The 20,227-nt window shown below is 36.3% G+C and overlaps 1 protein-coding gene across 1 annotated transcript in view; it reads left to right on the forward strand.

The window, feature by feature from the left end:
* The window catches only part of LOC113066014 (phosphatidylinositol 5-phosphate 4-kinase type-2 alpha-like), a 29,351-nt gene extending 16,674 nt beyond the window's left edge, over nt 1–12,677 (forward strand). Inside the window, exons 2-10 of the mRNA XM_026237571.1 lie at nt 93–190; nt 531–627; nt 4,113–4,265; nt 4,360–4,506; nt 4,608–4,646; nt 6,682–6,795; nt 6,913–7,153; nt 8,633–8,736; nt 9,746–12,677. Of these exons, the coding sequence (XP_026093356.1) occupies nt 93–190; nt 531–627; nt 4,113–4,265; nt 4,360–4,506; nt 4,608–4,646; nt 6,682–6,795; nt 6,913–7,153; nt 8,633–8,736; nt 9,746–9,826 (1,074 nt within the window). The 3' untranslated portion in view covers nt 9,827–12,677. The remainder of the gene's footprint in view (nt 1–92; nt 191–530; nt 628–4,112; nt 4,266–4,359; nt 4,507–4,607; nt 4,647–6,681; nt 6,796–6,912; nt 7,154–8,632; nt 8,737–9,745) is intronic.
* The last annotated feature ends 7,550 nt before the right edge of the window (nt 12,678–20,227 follow it).

Here is a 20,227-nt window from a genome sequence, read left to right on the forward strand (position 1 = left end):
ACCACCACATTTGACTCCCATTTTAAGCCCCGGACCCTGAACAAGTAACCAGTGACTAATCTGTCTCCTCTTTCTTTCTCTCTCCTGTCTAGATAAACGAGTTGAGCCATGTTCAGATCCCCATCATGCTTATGCCTGATGACTTCAAAGCCTACTCGAAGATTAAGGTTGACAACCACCTTTTCAACAAGTGAGTGCCACTCAGTTTTCCTTTTTTTCATGATTCATCATATTGTAATCTTATTAGAACGGTGAATCTTAATGAAACCGGTCAAGAACATTTCTGAATCATGTTAAAAAAAAAAAAAAAAAGCAGTACAACACATACCATGACATATTATTTATAATTGATGTTTATACATATTTATATAAAAAATGTGTAAGTCACAGTAGCGTCTAATTGAAACAAAGTTTAGATTTATTTGAAACAAAAAAGCAAAAACATGTAACTGAAATGTGTGATTCACCCAGAAATCTCTTAATGTTAATCCCCCCCCCCCCCCCCCCCGCTTTTCTTCTTTGCTTTTCAGAGAGAATATGCCAAGCCATTTTAAGTTTAAAGAGTATTGCCCTCTTGTTTTCCGTAACTTGAGAGAGAGGTTCAGCATTGATGACCAGGACTTCCAGGTAAGCTTTGTGAAAGAGAGAGAAATGATGAAATGGTATCACATTCATTGTGTCTTAGAACCACAGCATATTACTGCAGTTGAACCACACAAAACACCAGACTACTCACTACTAAACAATGCAAAATAGATTCAAGTCTCTGTGAGAAAAGCCCATGACTACCAAGAGGTAATTTAGTCATTAAACACTCAATTTATGTCATAATGAAGACCATTATTCCCCATAATAACATAGTAATGAGCTGTCCTTGTGTCCTTCAGCCTCCTACATACAAATGTTCTTAATTGTCCTCATATTCCTTTCCTTATATCTCTTTCATGGAGGAAAATAACTTAAGTGAGAATAGTCACAATCAGTGTGTCATTAGATAGAAAGGCTTTTCTCAACATTTCTCCTCACTGTAATCAGAAAGAGCTCAGGGTCTTGGTTAGTCAGGGTCTTCTTATGTGGGTTTAACAGGCATTACATTATGACTGTAACCCTTGACACATGTGCAAAAAATGTTAGCTTTACAGAATTTGCTGCTTATTTTATGGTCTTGATTAGAGACGTTAAGTTTGGGCTGATTACTGGAGGTTAATGGTTATCTAGGTGTTGCAAGACAATAGTTTAAAGGGTTTTGAAATTTTAGAAGTGTGCGTTACTATGTATTTTCAAGATAGACTGGTCAGTGTTAAGGAAGCCCATGAATCAGTGGTTCTTTTGTTGAAGCTTTTGTTGAAACCATCTGTTTGTGTCAAAGTTATTTTTTTAAATCATGTTTAACAGCAGAATTTGAAGATTATATACATTTTTAATCTGATTGTTATTCAGTGTGAAGCACTGAAAATTTGCAACAATATTTGCTTTAAATAAAACTTTGTAATGCATTGATTCACCGTGCAGCTGGCTTGCTTAATTCATGGCTCATAATGCTTTTTAAATCCCTATAGGGAAAATGAATGGGGAAAAATGCTTCCAGAACCAATGACCTAATTTCACCCTTAACAATTGCTGCTTGGAAAATGTGGATACATGAGATAGCATGATTTTAAAAGGGTAATTACTGGCACTGTCAAAGTCAATTTTATAACGAGTATGCATTTTTTTTTTCTTGTCCAGTAATAAGAATTACTACTGCAAGAGTCATGGGGCATTTAAATATAATTGTGGAAAGTCATGTTGGTCATAAGTGGGCGGTACTTAGGACCAGATGTTATGCCGCAAGTCAAATGTCTACCTGCATAGTGACAAAGCTGTTTTGTAATACAGACCTAGTGTAAACCCGCTATGACTTCTTGGCGTTGTGGTTCCTCAGTCCACCCTGCGGAACAAGCTGTCAGCTAAACAGCTACAAGCCCTAAGCCCATATGACTCAGCCTGGGAAGCCCTTTCAACTTTCGTATCCTGCTTTTGGTTTTGTGTTTAAAGAGTATACTTGATGAATATAGGGAGTGTTTGATGAATATGAGGAAATCCAAGCACATAGATCTGAGTAAGAAAGATACTCCGAGAGGGAGGTGGTAGGGAAATGTGTGGGTGTGTACATGTTTAAGGTAACAGACCTGGGGAATGTTTGTAGAGTGGTCTGAGCTGCTCTGTGCAGCTGTGTCCTTCACTCACCCTCACTGAGACCCTCCATTTCTTTCAAGTGCATCGTGTGTCCATTATGAGCTTTTTTTTCTGAAACTGGAACAGACACAAGGGCAGACCACTTCAGTCAGTGAGAAAACATGGAAACTGCACAGTGTCTGTATGTCAGCGCTCATATGTTGTGGGCAGGACAATACCAGTCGTGATTTGCAAACAAAATTTTATCATCAGAAATAACCATATGCTTTCGCATGAGAGCCAGTGCTCAGTCACGAGTTCTGTGAATCTCAGAACTTCAGAAAATTCAGATCGATTTTTAACAGTGATTTGGCAGCCAAACCATGACATAACCGACTTAACCTGCCCACAAATAAACGTGCATCAGTCTTAGTTTATTTTATTTTTATGTTTTTTTTTTATTTATTGCATTGCTTACCCTTTTTTTTCCCCCACAAAGTTAAGCAGCACAACTGTTTTCAACATTGATGATAATGAGAGATGTTTTTTGAGCACCAACTCAGCATATTAGAACGATTTCTGAAAGATCATCTGACACTGGAGTAATGGCTGCTGAAACTTAATTTATGTATTTAAAAAAAAAAGGTTATTTTAAATTGTAATATTTCACTATTTTCTGTAATTTTGTTCAAATAAATGTAGCCTTAGTGAGCATTAGCAACTTGAAAATTAATAACTTACTAAATACAAATAAAATAAATAATTTCATTTCAGATAAAGATATATAGTGGCTCTGCAACAACAGAATTGTTGCTTATCAACTGAAAGAAGAAATCACATTGGACACTTTCAGTAATGATGGGAATTAATTTTTACATTGGCCTGGCCAAACTGAGTTGTTTTCGTTTTGAAAACATTTCTAATGATTTCATTCATTATGCATCCTGAATAATGACATTAGGGGCAGATGTCAGAATGCCCTTTTACATTAATGTAACAATGCCAGATTGGGTCGAAAATCCACAGTTTTATGGTATTAATCAGTTGTTATGAATCTTGGTGTTAAGGCTGGGCGATATAGCTAAGAAATGTATCACAATATAAAGTTTCATATTGTTTGGTATCGATAATTATTTACTTTTTTAAATCTTTCTACAGAGAGAAGTAGAAAAAAGCTTTAAATGTAACTGTATTTTAATATAACCAATTTATTAAGACAAAATTTACTTTAGTCTTAAAATAACAAATAAAACAAAAATAACAAAATAAAATTGAAACATATCTCCATTTTTTATATTTTATATACAGATTAAATGTGTTAGGGAAACATTTGACCTGAAACATTTATCCTGAGGGCACCATGAGCAAAATAATGCACCTCATTAAACAGTTTATTCAATGCAATAAAATAACGGATTATTTTTGCAAAAAAAATGTATACCGTCTTAACTAATATTTATAAATATTTATTTATAATTTCGTCAATTCTATAAACAATATGAACAAAACCGCATCATCTATTTAATGCATAGCTTAATACAAATATCACATTGTTGGCAGGCACGGCACTCATTTCAGTGTTTTGTGTTTTTGTTTTGTTGGCTGTCTGCTTGCCACTCATAACACAATGAAAAAAGTCTGAAACTATTGTGTGATCTATTGAAAAACTTTTATATCGTTATCGATGATGGTGTACCATAGATGAATATCGATACTGTTTTATCGTCCAGGCCTAGTTGGTTAAAGAAAGTAATGAATAAAAACCATTATTCCACCAAATATTGGCCAAATAAACCACCAAAGCCATTTGTTTCACCTTTTATGCTTTCAATGATCATTCATTTCTAATTCAGTGTGATGAAGGTGTAGAAATCTAAACAGTCTCACCTAGTCTCACCCATCTTTGTGTGCATTTATTACGTATGCTGAGACCTCTTTCCCATGTGTGTTGGCAGAACTCTTTGACACACAGTGCACCCCTCATTAGTGAAGCTCAGGGCCGTAGTGGTGCTCGCTTCCACACCTCCTACGACAAGAGGTACGTCATCAAAACCATAAGCAGCGAAGACGTGGCTGAGATGCACAACATCCTCAAAAAGTACCACCAGGTTTGACACAAGCTCATACATTCTCCATATAAGTGCTGTATACCTTTAATTGATGTTTTGAGCTGGATGATTATAATGTCTTTTTTCACTGCAGTATATCGTGGAATGTCATGGTACCACACTGCTGCCACAGTATTTAGGCATGTACCGCCTCACTGTAGATGGAGATGAGACTTATATGATAGTCACACGCAATGTGTTCAGTCACCGGTTGTCTGTGTATAAGAAATATGACCTGAAGGTAAGAATTGTGAAACATGACAGACCAAGTCACACCAGATTGATTATGATTGAGGATGATTATGATATTGTTTGACATGTTTACATTTTTCTTCTCTGTAGGGATCTACTGTTGCCAGAGAGGCAAGTGACAAAGAAAAGGTCAGTTTCACCCTCAAACACAAACTTCTGATGTGAAATTTTCACATTATCGCTTGTATTGCTTTTCCGATCATTTGTTTGTCAGTTTTTTTGTATGTAGAGTGTATTGTATGTGGGGTTGGGTACCGAAACCTGGTGTCAATATGGCACCGGTACCTATGGAACTGGTATGCAATGAACAGAATCGGAACGCAGATTTTCCTAATTGTATGTCCAGGTCTCTTCGCTTGTGTTTTTGAGGATGGTTCATTCTGTAGTGGCTAACCATTTGTCACACGTGATTTACTGTGAAGCAAAGTTGAGAGTATGAGCATGAGGCGTGCTGGATTTACAGTGTCTGTGTGATTACCTGGTGCACAGATGTAGATCTATCCTATATTTAGGGTGTCAAGGTGAAGCAGAGTCCATGGTGCTGTTTAATCTCTATGGAGATTAAAGCAAGAGACTGTAAGCTTCAGTAGCATCAACACTGGCACCTTAAATAAAACCGATGATTTAATGACAGTGGTTGGAATGTTTGCTTGCTAGTCATCACAAGGTACTAGAACTGTAATGTTAAGCTAGCTGTGAATACTTGTAATTTCACATGTCTACTCTGCATATTATTAGGTATTATTGTTCATATTTATGTATGGTATACATTGTGTGTGTCTGTTTGACAAGCAATGTCCTTCATAATTAGAGCCTACTGTGACTGGTTAGACACGTAGACATAATCAGGACATATCAAGTGATCTCGAATAAAGCATTAGTGACGGTACAAATATTTTTTCTCGCATAAGTGTGCTGCGTGATTCCTGTCGGATCAAATATAGACGACACAGCAGTTGCTTTTTAATCTCAGGCTCTCTGCATGTCAAGCATCGAGCTGTGTCTTGTTTACAAGGGAATCTGCAGTGAAATAAAGCAAACAACTGCCCAATGTTTTACTCACGTGAGCTGAAACTTAATTAAAATAAAGTTCAAGCACGCATTCCTAATATTTGAATCCAGTGGAGGGTTATGCAGCGATTGTGTTCTTCCACAACCAGGAGCTGAACAATATTTCGCGATCTTTAATGGCATGTTTATTGCTTGGTTGCTCGATCTGGTTTAGCTCCACTTATGTTATTCCCCTAATGTGTCACGTGTGAATCAGTGGGCGGGGCTACATAATTAGGCAATGATATTCTTCTGTGGAGGCGGTGTTTAACCTTTCTATTACGTCATAGGTAGGCTCATTCCAGGATCTGGCGTTTGCTGGGCCTGGTGTCAATAAAAGCTTTTGTTTCAGTAACAAAGACGTTATCAGTTTGGAAACTTACAGGATATTCTTTAAGAACAATTACCTCTTACAAATCAAAATCTTAAGTAAAAATTTATTTCTCAATTCATGATGCCTTCAAAGTGACCCGATTATGCCAATGTGCACAGTGTTCTCTCATCATAAACAACAAAGTGCAGATTCCCAACAGCTGTTGTCAACTGGATGTGACAAAGTGAACATTGCAAATCCAGTTGTCCTTTGTGTCCGAGCGTTTACTGACGTGGATTTGTTGTCACATCGCGCCGCATCCACAGCATCACTGGGTTTTATATTGGTTTAAATCACCCCAGAGGAAATATTTTCACCTGCATTCCTTTATGAGGAATAGCCATTACATTTTATTAATTAATTATTGAATAGTGAGTAATTACTGCAGAGTTCATATTTATTTTGTGCCTGACTTTTGATGCAGTGCTGTATATAAAAGCTCATTTATTTTGTAGGCCATTCTGAGTATCTCTAAACACAAATGCAGATCAGCTAGTTTGGTTGTTGCCTCCTTTGTTCATTTGAGGGTCCCTTAACACTACATGTTGCTGAACATGCCAAACAAGCTTTTTCGAATGAATCTAGAGCACCCCCTGCTGCGCCGTGTGATACTACATGACATGACCAGCATGTCAGGACCTGAATTCATTTTAATGTTCATGATCAACCTCTTTTGAAGCCCTTAAAAGAGTCTGCAAGTGTAAGTGAGCAACTAAATGTTGTTTTCCTCTTTTTCACCAGGCTAAAGAATTCCCCACGTACAAAGACAATGACTTTATCAACGATGGACAGAAAATATACATTGACGAGGAGAGCAAGAAGACCTTCCTTGATAAGCTACGAAAGGATGTGGAGGTAAATGATTAGGAAGAATTCACTTTCCCCCTCGGTCTTCCTTATACTGATACCAAGAATCATTTTTCTGAATTTTTCTCATGAAACTGTTTTTCCCTCCCTCATATCTCTTTCTAGTTCCTTGCTTTGCTGAAGTTGATGGACTACAGTCTTCTGGTCGGGATCCATGACGTGGAAAGGGCAGAACAAGAGGAGGTGGAGAGCGAGGATAATGATGGAGAAGAGGAAGGAGAGAGTGATGGAGGGATTGTCGGCACTCCTCCTGACAGTCCCAGTTACACTCTGGACAGCACTAAACCACTCTCACCAGGAGACTTCAACCCCAGTATTGACGTCTATGCCATCAAAAGCCATGACAGTGAGTGGAGCAGGAAGCATTTTGAAATATACAATTATCTGTTTATATACACTTTTGAACAAATATTCTATATACAAAACTTTAACTTTTTCCCCGCCAAACATGGGATTTTTAGTTATGTATGAGACCAGGCTTCCCTGTCAAACCTTCCAGAATCTCCCGATCAAAAACACAGGCGAGGAAGACGAAATTAGCATATGAAAAATAATATGATCATCGATCTGCCTATAATGTTATTGAAATGTTGATCCAGGAAGTGGTTTATGACTGCAAGCTTTGTAGGTGCTAATGGGTGATATACTGCATCTTTGCTTAGATCAATCGTACTGAATATGATCTAGATACAGTACTCGATAGGGCTGTGCAAAAAATCAAATGCGATTTTCATGCGCATCTCGTCAGTAAAGGAGCTCCTGTGATTAGAAGTACATCTCCAGCACGTGCGTTCAGATCAGCGTTGCCAGGTTTTCAAAACAAATCCTGCCCACTTGCTTCTCAAAAGTAGCCCAAACTAGCCCAATCGCATTTCCAGGATGAAAAATTGCGTCCCAGGGTTAAAATACACGTTTTTTGGCAGTGTTGCCTTGGTAAAATTCACATTTTAGGGGCTAAACATCACGTTATTGGTATTGGGGTCGCTTCAACCCGCGGACATGGAAAAACAACCGCAGACTTAGCAACACTGGTTCAGGTGGAGCGGCATTTACTACACAGAGCCGTAGTCTACCGACAACTAACACAAAATCGTTTTCAAAATCGACAAAGAATCGCCTCCCATTTGGAAAAATCGATTTTGTGTAGTTTGTTAGTGAACTACGGCTCTGTGTAGTAAAGACCAAACAGTGTTGCCAAGTCTGCGGTTGTTTTTCATGTCTACGGGTCGAAGGGACCCCAATACAAATAACCTGATGTTTAGCCCCTAAAATGCAAATTTTACCAAGGCAACCCCGCCAAAAAAATTTGTATTTTATTGACCAGAACGAAACGCGATTGGGCTAGTTTTGAGAAGTAAATGGGCAGGTTTTGTTTTGAAAACCTGGCAACCCTGATCTGAACACATGTGCTGGAGATATACTACTAATCACCGGAGTGACTTTACTGACAAGATGTGCATGAAAATCGCATTTGATTTTTTGCACAGCACTAGTGCTCGATAAAAAAAACACGATTTTCTCAGCTTTTTGCTCAAAATTGCTTTAGTTATGAAACTTAACTACATTCAAGTATTAATAAAAAAGAAAGAAAGAAAGCTTGAAGCTACAATAAAATGATAATAATTTTTATAGTCAAACATTCCATTCTGCTTCCATTGTGGTATGAAATGGGCATCTTCTTCACTCCAATCACTTCTTGATTGATAAGCTAAGACACATCCGGCTTTTTTCTTGTTGACTTTACGATTTGTGTAATATGTTACATTATGAAAATTTGTTATAAGCTCTGTTTTCATAAATAATGAATGTAAGTTTTCCCCCCCAGATTCTCCCAGAAAGGAGGTCTATTTTATGGCTGTTATTGACATCCTTCAGCATTATGATGCCAAGAAAAAGGCTGCTCATGCAGCCAAGACAGTAAAGCATGGGGTGAGTGCTTTGACGTTTACATTTAAATGAGTTATATCAGTGTTAAACAGAACAGAAAGCCACATGATGAATATGACCAATAATCATGTAGAGGGGGTTCACAGTAGATGGGTTTCCATCCAAAGTTGCGAATTCAACTTATGCGCAAAATTGGAATATCACACAAAACATTTGTGAACAGCACCATTTCCATCCAACGAGTCACAGAGAACAAAATCATCACTTCCTGATAAACTGGCACTATACATCACTAAGAAAAGTTGGAGAAGCTACTGAATATAATAATTTTCCTATATAATAAATTACTTGCACCTCAGAACGAGCAGACAAAACACAATAAATGCAGTCATTGCTTTCGGAGGTGGATGCCGCAGTCGCTTAACAGTTCTGGGAGGCAATTATACAGAAATACTTTAATGGCAGACTTTGTTCAGACATTCCCAAATGACCATAACAACATTTCAAATGCTGTGGAACAAGATCGGTCTGTAGGATTTTCTGTCCCATAGCACAAGGTCACATGACTTTATGCACTTATAGGAATTTATTAGCAAAATGCATTTCCATGTCCCATTATTCTCATGAACCCTTTTTCACACAAGTCAAAAACCACTTCAAGTGAGCGTAAAAACTTTCTTGCTAATTAAGGAATTTTCATTCTAAATTCAGCATTTCCTTCACTCGATTCTGATGCAATACTTCAAAATGTGGAAAAAAGCAAGTTGAAGGAAACCCAGCTAATGTCATACACTTACAAGACAAAAAACAATCGGGGTAACAAACATCATTAAAAAAATGATGTAATAGACTAACTAAATAACAGAAAATTTAACATGAAACACCGTAATGAACATGACCGATAACAAAATTTGTAACAAAATTACAAACTTTTTTTGGATTGGGCAGAAGAAATATTATCAACTAATGAAAAAAATACTTGTACCAATACCTTGTAGCAAGAATTTTGTATTTTTTTTTTATCATCAACCTGGTGCTTTTTTCATCTTAGGCTGGGGCAGAGATTTCCACCGTGAACCCAGAGCAGTACTCGAAGAGATTCTATGATTTCATCACTACCATTCTGCCCTAGTCCGAGGTAGCTGAGCTGAGTCCACAGGGATGAAGAGGGACGCCAGCAGAGGGGTGTTGAACACTCACTCACCTGCTCTGCCACAGGGGGGCACCCCTACAGCAGCTACAACCACCATCCGTTTACATTTTGATTTAGTTTTATTTGTCTTTTTTTGTTTTGTGGGACCATGAGAGTGATGGAAAAGGACAACAGTTGTAACTTTTTTTGGGAGGGGGACAGGGCGTTTTACTGCTTTCTTATGCATGCCCCTTAATCTTGTTCGTTTCATTTGATATTTTTCTTGCCTTTTAAAGCAGAAGAGGACGGCGAGAGGAAAGAGAGCTCATGTGATGGTCTGTGGCTCAGTTAGTGAATTTACGTCTCTGAAAAAAAGGATGCCAAAACACAAGTTCTTAATTGGAACTGTATGTGTTCTCTTGCTGAATCATTCATCAAACACCCACCCGAACTCCTTCACGCAACCCTTGGCTGCCCGCTCTGCTTTCCTCCACTGGGGTCAACAGCTTCGTAGAGAGGCACCTGAAGCACTTGACACCACGGCACCTGCTAACTCTCCTTACTCGCACAGACTAACCAGAAACGTTCTTTGAGCCATTTACAAAAGGAGGACCCATCGCCTCCAAACCTGCCTTGTGTGGACAGACAGCTTTTGCATGTTCTTTCAGTGTTCTTAGGCAAATGCATTGGAATGGCGGCGAAGGTTCCAGAAAGTATTTTTCGTTTGGCCTTTTTGATTAATTTTTTTATTTTGTTTCGCAGCAACTTGACAGGAGGAAGAATGGAGACACTGAGGCAGCAGGATCAGTGGTTTCTCTTCAGTCATCAGTGATTTCTGTTACATTAATGATTCAGTTACCATCAGCACCTTAAACTGTTGCACTTTTTATTAGGATCACTCGGTCTGTTACGAGCTGCAATGATAGCACTATGAGGCACTGTTCAACGCAGCCTTGCCATTTCACGTGTTCTCATGCATACGCTCGTTCTCAACAGACAAAACATAGTTTACCTCTTGCATCATACCAGGACACACCGATTTGTGTTGTGTTTCAGTATTCCATGGAGGTTTGGGGAAGGGGTGCTTTGTTGTATTTGTATTTTTCATTTTTTTTTAAACATTGGTTTTGTTTGAAATTGAGTACAGTATATGTCTTGTGAGTTTTGTTTGAAATTCCTTTGAACGTTCAAATTGGCAGCAAAATAGATGAAATGTTGTATATTTTGCACATGATGAATGGAACCAAAATGTTCACGGAATCCTGTTGGTTCTGCAGTGGTATTTACAAGGGAAACCGAACACCTGTAACAGAGGAGAATCATTTCGTAAACGGCATTGAATTGGAATGCAGGTCATTTTGACATTTGCTTCTTAACTTTTCTAATTCAAAGATAAAAGCCTCCTCATCCTATGTTGGTTTAGACTTTTTGATCGCTTGCACATATTTTTACATTGAATTTGAATCCACCAGAACTTTCAAAGCACGACTCCGTGATTCAGTAAAAGTGTTCTGATAAATGAAGAATGTTACTGTTTTAAATCATACAACACAAGTACTGTGTAAAAAAAAAAAAAAAAAAAAAGATGCATGTTGCATTATTTTTAGTGTTAAGTCTGGTTTAGTCCAGAGATGGTGTATATTCCATGCTTAGTCATATTTTTATTTTTCCCCTTGCCCTAAACCCCCCATCCCAGGTCTATTTTTTAAGATGGTCCCGTACTTGCTTTATACTGTGTTTTCCATGTATATACACTGTGCAAGAGTCGTGCCTTTTTACTCCAAATTAATGCATCATTTTCAAATCTTTTTTTCCCCTCCAGACAGAAGTTAAATGCTATATTCTAATATTAGGGTGGTTAATGAAAAATTTTTTTTTTTTTTGGTGTTTTGATGTTTTAAAACATGCTGTTGCTTCAAACGGATACCAGACGTTGCATTTTATGTTCACAACAACACTGAAAAGGTCACAATTTCTCCTTGACTGGATAATTCTATGTGCAAAAGCCTTTGGAGGAGAGTGTGCATTGTGAATTTGTTGATATGAGTAGGTGTGGCTCTTGTTATAGTGTTAATTGTAAATTGTGTTCAGGCTTTCTCCAAGCATTTTATCTGCAAGTATTATCCGACACCAATGTTACAGCGTCCTTTGGTTAGTGTTTCATTTTCTTAATAAACTGAGCGCTGCTTTGTGCCCTTGGGAAACCATTGCACAGTGGGAAAAGAAGCCTTTTTTTTATTGTTCTCGTTGGGATGAAAACAAACCCTGGTCTTCTTGGTTGTAATCTTCACAACAACAACAACCCACAATGGTCCTGACAATAGAGGCTGTTTTAGCTGCAGACTTTGATAGTGTCATCAGAGCATCGCTTCAGCTTCTGATGGACGCACACGCATATATAGGCTATTATGTGAATGTGAAAAGTGCTACAGTCAGATACAGCTTAACGCCTTCTTAAAAAAAAACCTCCACCTTGTTCTTCATTTGCCAAAAGCATTTTTGCTCTGTGTGTTCATTGATGGATAACTCATAACAAGAAGCTTTTGGGGGGTGGGGGTACATTTAGCAATTCGATGTTTATTTTCTTTACGTTTTTGAATGAACGTTGAATATGCAGGTGTACTGAAAGAAGAATACAATCCCCTTGGTGTGTGTTGTAATCTTGATAGTGAAGGTAATAGAAGTGATGGAGAAGCACTGGTGCTCTCTATCACGCTCACAGATATGAGTTTTTTGTCAAGTTGTTTTTGAGAGTAACCAAAAGGGAGGCTGTCTCGTGTGTTATGATGTTAACCGATATACACTCCATTCCATAAGCATTGCTCAAAACAATAAAGCACTTTGTCTGCAATTCACGGTGCAACATCTCATGTTTTCTGCTCTTTTAATGTGTATATATGGTATTTCCTGAGTCACGCAGAGAATTGGCTTTCATTTGATAAAAGCTTGATCATTAGAATGCACACATTTGCATTTTACTGTGTTACCCAGTTAATAAACGTTTATTTCTTAAATGTAAAATATATTAAAAAAAAAAAAAAGAATGCAATCAAAGAAGTGCAAAAAAGAGCGCACGGAATTAAACGTATAACACAGGTCTACATATAGGCCTATGGGAAGAGTATTATTATTATTATTAAATAAATTGAGTATATGGCTTAAATTACCTTATGCGGAGTAGACGCCATATCCTCCTGAGACCTTGCATCATTCTCTGAGACTATATGCCACAGTTTTGGATGTCCTTTACAGAGCACATTCAGGGCTTTTCAGAGATATTAAATGTTTGGATGTTTCACCATGACCACTCCCTCTCCTTGGTCTTTTAAAAAATGTCTGATATTCATTTAGTGACACTATTATGGAAAATGATAATATTTTGTATTTTTTTTTAATCTGATTTAAAAAAATTAATAAAGTGCGTGTAATAAATCAACATCTTGCGACAATGTAATGATGGTTTATATATATATATATATATATATATATATATATATATATATATATATATGACTTTCATAAATCAACATCTTGCGACAATGTAATGAGGTTTCAAAAAAAATTATATATATGACTTTCTGTTATGAAACAGGACGTTGATTTCGTGGACTAAAACCATGTTTATTACGCATTTTTGGAGACAAAAAATGAATAAGAAAATAAATTATATTTCAACATTTCTATGAAATATTAGATATTAATGTGAATATCCTGTAAATTATTTACTCCCATTATTACACTTCTTTTTTTCATGTTTCCCCCAAAACACATTAATATGCAAATTTGATTTATTTTATATAGATACATTAGGCCTATATAATGAGAAAACATGTTTATGGTCATTTTATACACATTTTGCAAAAAAAAAAAAAAAAAAAAAAAAAGAAAACTAAAAATGTATTGGTGATTTAAAAAAAATGTTTAAGCATGTTCATTCATGTCTTCCTATTTAAAAACATTATAATAAATTGAGTCCCGATGTATAATTTATGAATTAAATATTATTGTGCTCTAAACAATGTAATAAAATGAAGAAAAAAAATCGTTAAATGATCTGCCGGGTCTTAAGAGGTTAATTTATTCCCAATTGAAAAGTTGGCGTCGCGGAATCTACCTTCATCATGATTTAACGTTACTACATGAAGCATTGAAAATAAAAAATAAAAAATAAAAACCCGGCGTCAAAATCCCGGAAAACGTTGTAAAACGGACATGATGTGGGAGACAGTCCAGCATGTGGTTTGTGTGTTTATCTTTCATGACTTGTAAAGCACGTTAAACATTCTGTGTAAATAATTTAATGAAGAAATATCTACTGGTAATACCAGCGAATGTAGTAAGCGCTCATACTAAAGACATTTCAGCACAATTGGAACATGAAAAATTCGTGCATGAACTCTCTTCTCACCTATTGGAGGTTAATAATGTGTTTAAAATAAGGCTACAGCTGAGAGTGGAGATTCTTCAGAGGTTGCTCATCTAACCACCCAAGTCACAAATTCAGCACCTGATCAACAGGCAACAATATCTCATAGGTGGAAATTGTTATAATAATTAAAACAAATAGTAGGCTACGCTAAACTTGAATTTAAGAACGTATATTCTGTAACATGTAGACTATACGATTTTTAAAGGCCAGGGTCAAATGTCACATCGACACCCGTTTCTGAAATAGACAGGTTCTTCTAAATTCTAAATACTCGGAATAAATTCGGAAACACAGTTCATTGTTCAAAACAATAAAACATCGTACAACATTTGAGATAAGATATCAATATCAACATTTGTATGAGGGACAAGGACCAGATGGAGAACGGGAAATAGAAAATATCAGAAAGGCTTCATTCTTTATTAACACTATATTGTAGGCTAATCTATTGTTGGACCAAGTAAGGTTTTTATTTTTAAATAAATAAAAGCATAAGGTTAATGCTATACATCTCCATCATTCTTTATTTTCTTTGGCTCCTTGACAAGAGTTATGCTTGTTTTTCCCCAGTCCCAGGAGGAATAATGTTACCACTTAAGCAACCTTCACATAAATCTGATTTGTGAGACCTTATTTGTTTTTTGGGAGAAAAGTATACTCTTACATACAATATCCACCAAATTCCACTGACTGCTAGAATCGGAAATTACTTTTCATTTGTTTTGCGTGTTCACTTCACGGAGCTTACACAGAACCGTATTCGTAGCCTGTATACGTTTCACGTGCCATTTGCCAATCACACGCATTAATGGAATAATAGAACAAAACAGCAGATATGAAAAATAAATAATAATAAGTAATTTTACGCCAAAAAAGCCTAACCTCAGTCGCTTCATTGTTTCTTTCTTTTTGTCCTCTAGAAAATAGAATTATTTCTTTATTTTATCAATACAGAACATGTATTTTAGCCTATATTACCCTTACGAAAATTAACCATGGTTTTACTACAAATAAAACCAAAAAACCATGGTTACTGTAGTTAAACCATGGTAACCACAAATTAACCATGGTTTTGCTATATTAACCATAGTTTAACCATGGTATTTGTAGTAAATCTGTGGTTTTACAAATGGCAGTCAATACGCCAAAAAACCATGGGTTACTACAGTTTTACTATAATAAAACCATGGTTATTTTTCGTAAGGGTAGGCCTGTATAACATTTACAAGCATGCATGTCAGAAACCGCTCACTATCATTTTATTTTATCATATTTTATAAGGTCTATAACATAAAACATGGAAAATAAAAGACCCCCACGCGATTTTGCTGTTTTAGGGAAACCAAATTTTTACCATCATCTTAGGAGAAATAGGCTAAGCCAAATATTCGCTCATTGTTTAATTAGCATCATGGTTTACCGGAGATCAAGATCGCTGGTAGTTATTTCTTCATTCCACCTTAAATCCTCGTGTCCTCCCCTTTAAGAGAACCTTCTCCACACTTTCCCGCCCGAGCGGGGGCGCCAACAGCACGCGCAAACACGAGACATCTGCAAACCGCGTTTTTAAGAACTGACACTTCTTACGCTTCTGTTCTTACTCAAACAATGCGAGACATCGCCAGTATTTTATCATTTAAGTCCACGCAACTCTTGTATAGCTCACAGCACAGTTGGCAGAATGAGTTTCGTGTCCGAGGGTATTGTTTTATGAGGTAATTTCTATCCTCACCTACGACAACCATTCTCGGCATCGGCTTTTCCTCAGCTGCTCGCTTTTTTACCTGTTTACTTCTTTGTAATAGACTACTTTAGTCGACTTTTATATTGATAAAGACATTCACAGCTGAGGCTAGCTGGGAGAATATTTAAAAAGCACCGTTTATATACTATATAACTTGCCTGGTGTCTCAAATTCCTCAGCGATAAGAAAAAACAAGCCTGTACATTTCGACATTTTCGTTCTTTGCTACTCTCGGGTAGCTATAAGGCACATCGTCAGGGTTTGGTAGTGACTGGGGTCAACATTAATCGTTACAATAATATTTATACAATTATTTCTGAAATAAAATATCGCATCGCCGTGGTTATGGCTTGCGGTTAACCCTATTTTCCGTGACGAATCAGAGGGTATGCATTAAATACATCCAGTCCTTTTTTTATTGATATTGTATATTTGCCTAAGGACGGACAGACCGAGAGAAATTAACGGAATAAAGGCTATTCTGTCGTAGCCTGCTGTGCGGAAAACCACCATGTGGCTGCCAATGCAGGCTTGCAGTGGGCTACGGTTTTTCTTTTCTTTTTATTTTTTTCAACCAAAACAAAATTGTTTTCTGACAATACAAATACACCTGCACAATCGTTGTAACGGGACTGAAGAGCTCTAAATGCTACATTTATTTCACTTTGCACACATGGGACAGGTGACTTTATTAGTATTCTTTTCTGAGGGAAATGCTTGTCTGTTTTCTAAATGGTTATTTTCATTTTAAAGACATATCTTTTAAAAATGCTAATTCCCTTTGGCAGTCTACTGGGATAATACCCTATATCTCACTCAAAGTGATTTGTTTTAAAAGATCGTAGTTGGTTAAATCCACGTTACCATTAAATCACACTGGAGATTACATTATATAGCCTAGTTATATAAGTGTAAGCCTACCTTGTTATATTAATGTGCTTAAACCTCTTAGTGTGCTTAAACCGATCATTTCTAATGTGTGACCTGTTCATAATGGTCATAATTGTTAGGCAGGCTCTCAGCTGAATATGACTGACCTACAGCTCGTTTTTCATCAGCGCTATGAAAGATGCACGTCATCTAATGGAGCTGTTAAGGGAGCTTGTTGTTTTGGATTAGTGACTTGTTTTACGAGTGTTTCTGAAAGAAACGTTGCTCTTTCAGAAAATAATTGGATTTAATGATTTGGTTGACTGCAGCCCAAGTCACGAATTGTTTTTCTAATAGGCTATCACTAATTATTTCGACACATGAATTGATATTTAACACTTTAGTTCGAACTGTCCTCGTCATGAACATGATTTTGTTTTTGTTTGTTCATTATCTACTTGATGAATTATTAATTTGATTTACGTTCTTTTCTCAATCATTTTCATGACTTAAGCCTACTTTTGCTGTTGTAAGACTCGGAGGTCTGATTTACTTGACATTATTAGAAGCAATTATGTTTTAATGAAAACCTTAACAATAAATACTGGAATAAAAGTGTCGTTTGTCTCCATGAAAATACATTTTGAAAGTTATTTTTAACAATGTACACGAAACCCATGTCGCCATTATGATTTCCTTTGCATCTTAAATGTAAGCTTGACAGAACTTATTGATGGTTAAAAAACGAATTAAATGCATGGATATACAATACTTTAAATAGTATTTATTTTAACTTGTATGCTGTGACAGTATGTTCCTTTCATATTAATGGGTGGGGCTTTTTTTAATCCGTATGAGCTTGTTTCATTCATACCTTGTTTTGATATACCCTATAAGCAATTTATGATGTGAAGTCATCATTGTAAGAAAAAATAAGAGTCAATTTCAAATGTTCAAATAACAGATTACTAAGATTTTGAGTGAAAAGAATAGAAAGAATAAAATATATTTCCTCACTGACTGGGGATTCAGACACAGGGTCAATATATACTTTTATTATTATTATTATTACTTTTATTATTATTATTATTTTAAATTGTGAAGTATAGTTCTTCTAATATTTACAGAATATAATAATATTCTAATATTTTTTTCTAGGTACGCTGTTGAAAATAAAATTGCACATTTGCTGGTTAACCATAAGGTGGGCTAAGGTGAGAATTTTGAGAGTAGCCTATGATTGATGAATACAGACCAGCGGAGAAATACTCTATTTGCATAATTAAACATAGTATCTTATATTTTTTTGCTGTCGTTGTCTGAAACAGAAACTGTAAGCACTTTTTTGGATTTTGTGTGGAAGTGGTCTTGTCAGGATAGGCGTTGGTTTCTGCAGATAACGGAGGAATCTCTTACCACGAGGACCGCAGTTATTCAGAGTAAAGGTGATGCAGATATGTCATTGTTTAAAACTAACTCTCCCGTTTCTCCCTCAGCTAAGATATATAGGCTACTCTGATAACTGCTTTAGAAAAGAGATATATAACGCAAGTTCAGACACATCTGACATCCAAATGCTGTTTTTTTTCAAGGATGGTGGTATAGGCTATCGTTTTAAACTGAGTCCAATGGACGGTCTAGCCTGTTGGATTTGTTTTGTTGTTTTGCTATAGGCCTAGGCTAGCCTATATACGACTCTCTCGCTCTCTCTCTCTATAAATATATATAGGCTACACACTAATATATATATATATATATATATATATATATATATAGGCAGTTTGTGATTTCAGAAACTGGTCATCTCGCTATACGTGTGGTGTGTGGTGTGTGGGTGTGTGTCAAGAAAACCAGATTGCAATGAGATCCTTTAACGGTACACACACACACGCACACACACAAACACTCTCTCTCACTCCCTTGCCTATATGTAATACATAGACAGTTTATGATTTCATAAAATGTAACTGGTCATCTCGCTATATGTGTGTGTATAAATAACCGTTAAAAGATCTCATTGCAATCTGGTTTTCATTCTCGAATAATTTACTGGAATAAAAAAAATTAGAACAATTTGTCAACTTGAACTGCTAATACAGCAATACGTTTGGGGATTAACAATATGGTGAAAGATTTTTTTTTCATAAAGTAACATTGTTATTTTCCTCTCACGTTTCCATGAGGCCTCTTATTCTGTTGGTTGAACCACGTGTCTAAATGTGAGGCGAACTATTCTTTAACTATCAGTCAGTAAATGGAATAGGTTACAGTGTTTAATAAGTGTTAAGTGTTTAATAGCATAGACTATTTATGCAAAACCTAGGTCATTTATTAAGATTACTAATGGCCCCTGTGTGGATTATTGGGATTATTTTTGGTTGCATTGGCAATTCGGATTGGTTTTCTACTTTTTTATGAAAACACAACAGGGTTGCAGTTAAATTCGTCGGTCAGTCATAAGACTTTTACAAGGTTCAATCCGTAAACAGTCATCAAAATACTTTTACATTTACATACATCTTAGGGCTAATTTCTAGGTTAGTTCTTTCCTATAGTACAGAACGACAGATCGAGCATACATTTGTTAGGAGACCGAAAATCTTTTCCTTTTGAACAGACTAATGGTGGCCTGTTTGAATTCTGTGAATGAAGCCTCTAGTCCATTCGGCGAAGTCAGGCCTCGAAATGAACTAGTCTATGTTTGTGCAAGATTCGTCTCGCTGTGAAGTATGTTCGCTGTGTTATTTGTTAAATACTATTTCTAGTTTCTAGAATGTGGCCTGTCCTAAACTAGTCCCCCCCCCTTTTTTTAAGTCCGTATTCCACGTATTCACACCGACTTGATATGCCTACCTGTAGATAATACAAAAAACATATGGATTCAGCCAGTCTAGCCGTGTTCAACACTTATTTATATAAATCCTTTGGTTAAGCGATTATCTAGTTATCCTGATTAAATGATTATTTTTAATCATCATTATTATTACCCAAGAAAACTTTAGCTATAGGCTAGGCTACTATTCATTTTACAAGATTACTGACTTGGTCCTGCTGTACCGCTGTGTTTCTATTGTCTGACAGATTTGTTGCCACCTTTTTTTAGAGGGCAGATTTATTTTGCTTGTGGACGAAACAGCTTATGTGCACATAGTAAAGCATAAACAATATATTATTATTATTAAATAGCCTTTTTTATTTATTTATCTTATTTAATGGCCCAAAACTCCGATTGTAGACGCACTGTATAAAACGTGTGATGCATTTTTGAAACGTTAACGATATGAACCACTTTCATACAATTAAATGTCGCAAGTTAATGGCGCAAAAGGTAAATTGGCTAAATTAAATAGTATGTAAT

This window comes from Carassius auratus, chromosome 49, assembly GCF_003368295.1.
Source record: "Carassius auratus strain Wakin chromosome 49, ASM336829v1, whole genome shotgun sequence".
NCBI classification, from domain to species: domain Eukaryota; kingdom Metazoa; phylum Chordata; class Actinopteri; order Cypriniformes; family Cyprinidae; genus Carassius; species Carassius auratus.